The 9,034-nt window shown below is 35.3% G+C and overlaps 1 protein-coding gene across 1 annotated transcript; it reads right to left on the bottom strand.

Annotated features, from left to right (window-relative positions):
- Window positions 1-3,949: 3,949 nt before the first annotated feature.
- On the bottom strand, window positions 3,950-4,336 carry LOC149177407 (disease resistance protein RML1A-like). Its single transcript, XM_089421735.1, has one exon. The coding sequence runs from the start codon at window positions 4,334-4,336 to the stop codon at window positions 3,950-3,952; it is 387 nt and encodes a 128-aa protein (XP_089277861.1).
- Window positions 4,337-9,034: the final 4,698 nt, after the last annotated feature.

Here is a 9,034-nt window from a genome sequence, read left to right as displayed (position 1 = left end):
ACGTTTAACTATTTTAGGATTAATATTTATCCTTACATCTATGTCCCTCTTCCCCTTTTTACTTAATTAAACTATATTATCTCTCTAATATTTTCCAACATGGGAAAGGTAGAGTTTTTAAGGTAAAATATTATATTTCTTCTTATGATCCTCTTAACCCAATTTTTATTCATGATTTAATTACCTCGGTTTTTAACATCATTTACCCTTGATGTGAATTTACCTGGTTTTCATATCTTGATTATATTTATTAATTTATTTATTTTTAACGATTCCAAGGGTACCAAGTTTTGGTCGTGCCCTTCAAGAACTTCCCTTGAAGTTCCAAGGGTGTCACGCCTAACAGTTTATTTGTGATGTCAAGGGTGCCAAGTTGGTCGTGCCCTTCAAGAAATTCCTTTGAAGTTCCAAGGGTTACACATCACTTTCCCGTTAAGAATTCAATGGTCACAAGGGGAAGTATAGGTGCAACGACAGATACCACTATCATCTCTTATGTTGCCTGTTATAGTGAGACTAATGGTGTCGGGGATCAAGAAATCCGCCTTGATGCGCGCCCCTAGTAAAATTCTCATGAGCGACCCAACTTTGGGACCTGCCCCCATGACATCGTGATTTTCAAGGCGAAGGTGTTTCAACCTTTCCAGCTCAAGTCAAGACAGGAGTGCTAGTGGGTGAGATCAGGGACATCGCTCCACCCCTCCCATGCAGTTCCATCCAATTGTACAACCTCATCACCCATGTGTGAGTCATTCAGCCAAGCAACTAATCTGTGCCTGCAACCACTAACATATCATCAGAATATAGATAAAGATATATAACAAGTTTCAAAATTGACTTAGAATTTCAAAGATAAAATAATATAAATTTTCATCAAACCAGGTGTCGTCAACTTGTCATATGCGAGTGCTTCTGGTGGTTTCCTGCCATACTCAATAATCATCAGTAACAATGTTTCTCAGTGTTAGTCATTGTCATAATAGCATCATCAACATCACCTAGTCATTCGCATCATTGTTCATTGTGAACCAAAACTAATGCAGGTAGGTAACATAGGGGACACATCCATCATGGCTATCATCATCATAACATCAATGGAAACCTACATATGCATCAAAGCTATCAACATCGTAACATCAATAGAAAACATACCTATCCATCAAAGCTATTATCATTATGATATCAATAGAGAGCATACATATCATTTACTGCTATCATCATCATAAATTCAATAGAGACCAAACATAACCATTTATGCTACAACCATCATAATATCAATAGAGAACATGCATAACCATTAATGCTACCATCATCATAATACTAATAGAGAACATGCATAACCATTAATGCTACAATCATCATAATACCAATAGATAACATACATAAGCATCACAACCACTAATAATAGAGTCATGTGTCCGGATCCTCAACCTGAGATCCTCAAAGAATAAAGTGTGGGCCTTAGGGCTAAATAAATGTTAATGTCATATCATTGGCAGTCGACTAGAGCGAGGCACTACATACACCCCCTCTTAATACTAGAATTTGTCTCGAAGTCCTTGGAATAGGTAAGGAAAATGGTGATGCATCTCCTCGGTGTCCTCCCAAGTAGCTGAACTGGGACTGTAATAACACCTTTAACCTTTGGAATGCCTCTTCACATTTTTCAGTCCAAATGAATTTCTTGTTCTTTCTTTGGAGCTCGGTAATGGGGCTTGCTATCTTCGAAAACCCTTCGACAAATCTACAATAATATGTTGCCATGCCCATGAAACTTCGTATTTCATGAACATTGGTTAGCGTTGGCCATTCCATGATGGCCTCGATCTTTACTAGGTCTACTGTGATACCATCCCAAAGATAATATGCCCAACATAATGAATCTTGGTTTGGTAAAAGGAACACTTTGACAACTTCCCGTATAATTGGTTTTCTCTAAGACACTGTAGAACTATCCTCAAGTATTTGTCATGCTCTTCTGGGGTCTTTGAGTAGATCAAAATGTCATCGATAAAGACTTGTACAAACTTGTCTAAGTAATCCCGAAATATTTTGTTCATCAAACTCATGAAAACACTTGGGGCATTTGTCAGTCCAAAGGGTAAAACTACAAATTCATAATGCCCAAATCTTGTCTTAAAGGTTGTCTTCGGGATATCTTCTTCCTTGATTCTCAACTGATGATATCCCGACCTCAGATCTATCTTTGAAAACACAATTTCCCCCCATCATTTGACCAAACAAGTCAACTATCCTTGGTAGAGGGTATTGATTTTTTTATCGTCACTTTGTTCAACTAGCGGTAGTTAATGCACAATCACCAAGACCCATCCTTCTTCTTAACGAAAATCATAGGGGATCCCTACAGAGATATGATAGGTCTTATGAACCCCAAATCCAATAGTTCCTTTAATTGGATCTGCAATTCCTTTAGCTCTAGAGCCGACATACGATAGGGTGCCTTTGCAATAGGCTCAGTGCCTGGTTTAAGGTCGATGGTGAAATCAATTTCCCTTTTTTGGGGGTAGCCCGGGTAGTTAAGTTGGGTCGACACTTTGTATAATCAAAAAATGTTACAAATATTAATCCAAGAATCTTAATCTTAAGATAGGAGAACTATCTTAGACCTTATCATTTTGTTGAGATCACATTTCATATTAGGAAGCTAACTAGCTCGAGAGAATCTCTCAACCAGTTAGGCCTTAACAACCTCTTGACTGATAAAAACATGCTCCTTCGTGTAGAGCCTAGAACTCTAACAATAATGACCAGTATACTCTTCATACACCTAGACAACTAGTAGTTATATATTCTATCAATTTCATAGTCAAAATATTTCATATATATAATTTACCTTCGTTTAACTTTATATCTTTAAAATAAATCTAATTTTTTTTATCAATTTAAAAATATTCAATAAATATTCTTTAGAGGTTATATCTCTACCATTACTTATTAATTACAATTAAAATCTAAAATTATATTTCAGAATAAACACTAAACCAGTTTCAAAATGGACCTTATCCATAGTTTTTCCATAATTCTCCCTTTAATGTTTTATTTTTCTTACCTAGTATTCTATGATAAACTTGTAAACTCTTTTCCGGCTCTTTCTGTATTTGACAATACTATGTTTTCCATTTTTCTTATCAATACATCATTTGAATTGGAAACTTGGTTATTCCAGGGTTTTAGTCTCATGGATATGGTAGCCATCCTCAGTTTCTCTTTCACTCTTACATCTTTAATCCAACTTCATTTCCTCATGCAACGATAATTATTTTAAGAGAACTTCATTTTAAAAAAATAAGATGATCCTTTCAACAGAACTTCGCCATAGATGGTGAAGCCTCTCACCAGAACTTCTAACATCATGGTTTTAAACAACACTCTCTATTACAAGAAATATGCAAATTCAAAATGTCAAAAGAAATAGGTTGATAAGTAAAAATGTAAGGAAAGTACATAATTTCACATACCTGCAACTGCAACATTTTTTTTTCTATTTCAATTGCCAAACTAAGGCGTAGTGGCTTATCCGTTGTGCGTAGATCTTGTCTAGCAATACGCCGTGCCAATTCCCTGACTTGATTTTGCATTATAATTTTTGAACTACACTGGTTTAATACTAGTGGCAGTCTTAAATGCCTTCCTGCATTTAAAGTTTCAATATCGTTTTGAGATTCCACATTGTTATTGAAGTCTAGAAGGTATTTTTGACGGAGACTTTCGATGCAGTCCGGAACGTCGATATGATAAAATAATACCTATAATACTCGAACTGCTAGTTCCACGTCTTCTCCCACGAAGAAACAACCCACGTCCAAAAGCATCTCCTGCTGTTCCATCTCCATAGCTTTGTAACTCCATTTTAGTTCATTAATTACTGTGTCTGCTTCCATGAGTTGCTGTCCTTGAGAGAAATTTCCAACTGTCGCTTCCAATACGTTCAGTCAAGTTTGCCAGTAAGTTGTTCCCCAAAAACTTTTAAGCATAGAGGCAATCCCCCAGAAATTTTCAAAAACCCCTCTACCAATTCTTCATATCCTTCAAATCGATTTGATTGATAGAAAGCATGACGGCATAACATCTCTCGGGCATGGTTCTGTCTCAATGGCTTTACATCATACAACAAATTGTTTTTAAATGAGCACCTCAGTACATCTTTATCACAAGATGCTATGAAGATCAGATTACCAACCTCTACAATGTTCATATCCAGTAAACATTTTATTTTCTCACTGTCATCCACCCCATCCAAAACAATCAAAATTTTTAATCCTTTTAGACTATTTCGTAAAATAGTCCTACCAATATCAGTATTCAGAATGTCCATATCTTTGCCTAGCAATCACGAAAGAGTTGCCGCTGCAAATATGTTAAATTGACTTTTTCTCTGACATTAAATAAATAAGAAGCCTTGCTAAACTTTGAACGTCTCAAGTTGAACATATGTTTCGCCAGAGTTGACTTCCCTATTCCGCTTACTCCGGCAATCCCTACCACTTTTGTGGAGCGTTGTTTTTGAATGTGATCATCCAAATCCTTCAATGCCTGATCGAGTCCAACTGGGTGAGTAGCGACCTCTAAAGGGTCCCATTTTACCTGTTTTGTTACAATGTTTTCAATTTCCCTCACAAACTCCCCGTAGTAACTTTCTTTCGATTTGAACTGCAGACCTCAAATGCAAGGAATTTCTTTTTAAATCTCTGAAACCCTCAGAATGTGAAACAACAAATCAAACTCCATAAACTCAGTGTCCTAACATCAAAATGCCAAAATAAATAAAATAAAATAAATAAATGCACGCCAGGTTCTTCCCCCATCGAGCAAGCGAAAAATAAACTTCGAAGCGAAATCGACAAGTGTTTCTAAACTATAGAAAATAAATAAATGCCCGGCAAGTTCTACACCCATGGAGTAAGCGAAAAATAATCCTCAAAGCAAAATCTACACACGTTTATCTCTTATAACCTAGCCTCAAAGCAAAATCCACGCACACTTCTCTCCTAAAACCTTTGAACGACGAAGGAGACAAAATCTTTGACGTTTTTCATCAAATCTTTTAAGTATGTAAATTAAAACTAAAACTCTTTTGAAAACCAGTCAATTTAAGTTTAAAAATCTTCACAGTGCAGTGCAAGGAACAAAAAAATGAAAATTATCTTATATGTTTTTAAATTTCTAAATTTATTAATTTTTATTTTTATTTCCTAGAATTTAAACAAATTAACAAATTAAAGTATAGTATACACTTCTTTTGCATGATCATTCTGCTAAGCTCTAGGATAATAACTCGTTGGAAGATATAACGACGAGTTTACATTCTGAGTGGCGAAGAAATAGTATAACCAATGCAACTGGACGTGCAAGTACAGATTAAAAAGCGAAGTCGACTTTTCTAAAGATTCGTTGAGTTTTTAGTTCCATTTATTTAGCCATTGAATGTCAGAGCATTACTAATGGAATGTCATGGAAGTGATTTAATTGATCAAATGACTCAAACTCAGTAAGCATATCTGGACATATAACACACACATTACTGACACACTCAAACTCACTAAGCATAGCTGGACATATAACACGCACATTACTGACACTTGACTTACAGCGGAATTTATTTTTCTGAACAACTCAAACTAATAACTCATCTTAACTCATGCATGCAAGTAATTATCTCCATAATTCCATGACACTTGACTGACAGCTGAATTTAATTTTCTAAACAACTCAAACTAATAACTAATCTTAACTCATGTAATTATCTCCAACAATTCCATCCCGTTAACAATGATAGCCAGTTAAATGGAAGTGGAGTTACAAATAAACCTCACAGGTCGAGGTACATAAAATGAACAAAAAAATGAAAATCAAGAGCTCAACTATCTATCGAGTTCCAATGTCACTGCTCCTTATCATGATTCACGCAAATGGTTGAGCTCCGACAACTTCATTTACGAATCTGGAGAGCAAATGTAGAAATTTCATACATTTGTTAATTGATCTCAAGTTCATATGCACAACACATTGGCAAAATCGATACAGGCCACTGATTTGGCTTTACGCTGGGTGGATTAACGTTGCTTTGTCCTCTTATTAGCATTATTATTATTATTGCCAAATCCAGTTGTTTCTCCATTTTCAAGTCTCAAATTCGATTCACCAGAATCAGAAACCGCAGACACTTCAATTTGTGCCTGTCCCAAATGTTTGTACAGAATACAATTTTCCTTGGGCACCATGCTTATCTATATATACAATTATTTATCTAATTTTTCTCAATTGTGTAAACCTGTGCTGCATCCACAGAGATCTAGGCATAACAACTAAGAACCCAATGGGTTGACTCTTCCTCATATTTGCGCTGTAATCTATGTTAAAGCTTCCGATCTCCTCTTTGTTTCTAATGTAATCCGCGTGGAGGAACTTTACAATGAAAACCTTCTACCACTGTTGAAGAAATGGAATGACGTCTTTTGAATTCTTGCACAATTACTTCAAATAAATTGTTCATTAACGTTTGGATTAGTGTTATTTTGACATGTATTACGCATATGGTATTGGATGATGTTTGTAGCAACAAACCTAACAGAAAGGGAAAATATTACCTTTGATTTTCAACACGCTGCAGATCATGGTCTGACTGTTGTTCGTACATCGGCTTTCAACGATGGAAATACATCTAGAGCATTACAAATTTCTCCTGGAAATTGCAGAAGATCGTCGTATGGGTATGGGTGTTAATATATATGAATGCAGAGACCAGTTCTCTTTGCGAGATCAACGTCGTTGTGGCCATTTCCAGAAGGAATCCATTTTTTTCAACATCATCCAAGGCTAAAACTACCATGAGTATCTCCGCAGGGGATTGTAAATGTGCTTTTAGACAGATTTCAAAATTCCTTAACTACCTAGATCTGCATTTTTTTTTATCCACATGTGTTGATATGTAATTGGTTTGGATTGCAATGGCTGGGCCAATCGTATCATAAATCTTCAATACAATCATAAATTTCCTGAACCACACGCAAGGGATACAAAAATTGTTACGATGGATGCAATTACAGAAGATTTTAATATGAAGAAATATGGAAAGGAAATGCCCAAATGAATCGTACTTGGACAAGCCTGACCTGTAAAATAGATCTTCCAAAATATGAAATCAAACTGAGTATAGGAAGACTGTCAACATTAAAATCGAAGGCACAAACAATGAAATGACAAGACGCAGGAAAACTCAGACACATCGAACATAATAATCATGTCATATCCACTTGTGACAAAGGTTTATTTAAATAATGTTTAATAAATATGTTTCTTTTGTAAATTTTTATGGACACATATATGGTTAATTATATTTTTTTTGTTTTATAGGTGTTGAAATCTTTTTATAATTATCCACAAAATTATAATGAATTACGTTGGAAATTGAGCATAGTTAGGATATCGGTCATAATAAATTATTGTGCATGGAAGACATATTGGTGTTGGCTTGACTAATTCTGTTGTACAACTATGGGATTCTGCATCTAATAGACAACTAAGAGCCTTGAAAGGTCACCATACACAATTTTCGAGTAGAATGTAGTAGATATTTAACAAAACTAGTCATGCATGCATGGGCCCATAGGTCTCAAGGGTTTAACTAAGCTTTGATACCAAGTGTAGGGACCAACCCTATAAATATTTTTTTTTTAAATACTAAAAATACAACCATAAGAAAATAGCATTGGGAACTCAAAAATTATTAAGCATTATATAAAACTTTCTTGAATTTCACTTCATTGAACATATCATCTAATTTACATGTGATTAACTAAAACCATAATGAAGTCATACAAAAGAATATTATAACAACATAGGTATTGTTCACCAAGAGACGAGATTCAAATTTGACTTGCCGCTAATTGCCCTCTTTTGTTGTCGGTCGCCCCCGAGTGTGACTGCCGACGTGCTTAATCCAAATGCAATGACCCACCAGTTGACCTCCCAGCCTACTCCTTGGGTACTCTCCTTCCCCGCGGACCCTCGAGCTACAATGGGGTTGTACAATGGAGGAATGTATTAGTTGGTAGAGGAGAGCACTCTTTGGCTCAAGAGTCCCCTCTCTAAAGTCCTCTACCTCACCAAACTCACTATAGCTCGTAGTCACTACTCTGACATAGTCTCATCCATCCAACAGTAGGGTAAAGAAAAAGTCCTCTCTCCCATGGCCTACCTCTTCTTTTATAGGAGTCTTCATAGGTAACACTTGGCATTTCATGCATAATTAATTATTTTTGATAATCCAATAGTTTGATTTTTCACCCACCCATGTGTCACTCTCTCATCAAGGGTCTCCATAATTATTTACTTAAATTTTAATTTAAAACTAATATTTTTCCTCACCTCAACAAGATTCCTATTTTTTCTCTTAGTTGTCTCTTAATCCCCCTTTTTACTCCTTAATTTGTGTTCATTACTAAAGTCAATTGATAAGTCAAGATTTGATCCCCTATCTACTCCCTAATTTAGCTCAAGTTATCTCTTAGATAAATATTCTTATGTTGGTTGTTGCCACATGGAGGTTCTCTAAATTTCTCTAAAATTTAATTTATTAATCTTATTTTAATTCACCATCCTCTTCTCTTGATTAGGTTTAACTATTTTAGGATTCATATTTATCCTTACATTTATGTCCATCTTTCCCCCTTTTACCTAATTAAACTACATTATCTCTCTAATATTTTCCAACATGGAAAGGTAGAGTTTTTAAGGTAAAATATTATATTTCTTCCTACGATCATCTTAACCCAAGTTTTATTCTTGATTTAATTATCTTAGTTTCTAACATCATTTACCCTTGATGTGAATTTACTTGGTTTTCATATCTTGATTATATTTATTAATTTATTTATTTTTAATGATTCCAAGGGTGCCAAGTTTTGGTCGTGCCCTTCAAGAACTTCCCTTGAAGTTCCAAGGGTGTCACGCCTAACAATTTATTTGTGATGCCAAGGGTGCCAAGTTGGTCATTCCCTTCAAGAAATTCCCT

This window comes from Pinus tabuliformis, chromosome 4_1 (genome assembly GCF_031772625.1).
Source record: "Pinus tabuliformis cultivar Carrire ecotype Pingquan chromosome 4_1, CPIR1, whole genome shotgun sequence".
NCBI classification, from domain to species: Eukaryota; Viridiplantae; Streptophyta; class Pinopsida; order Pinales; family Pinaceae; genus Pinus; species Pinus tabuliformis.
Note: the sequence above shows the minus strand (reverse complement) of the source record. Positions and strands in the feature narration are given on the sequence as shown.

Coding starts and splice junctions, on each gene's coding strand:
- LOC149177407 (XM_089421735.1), bottom strand. CDS start 4,336: ATGGACATTCTGAATACTGATATTGGTAGGACTATTTTACGAAATAGT.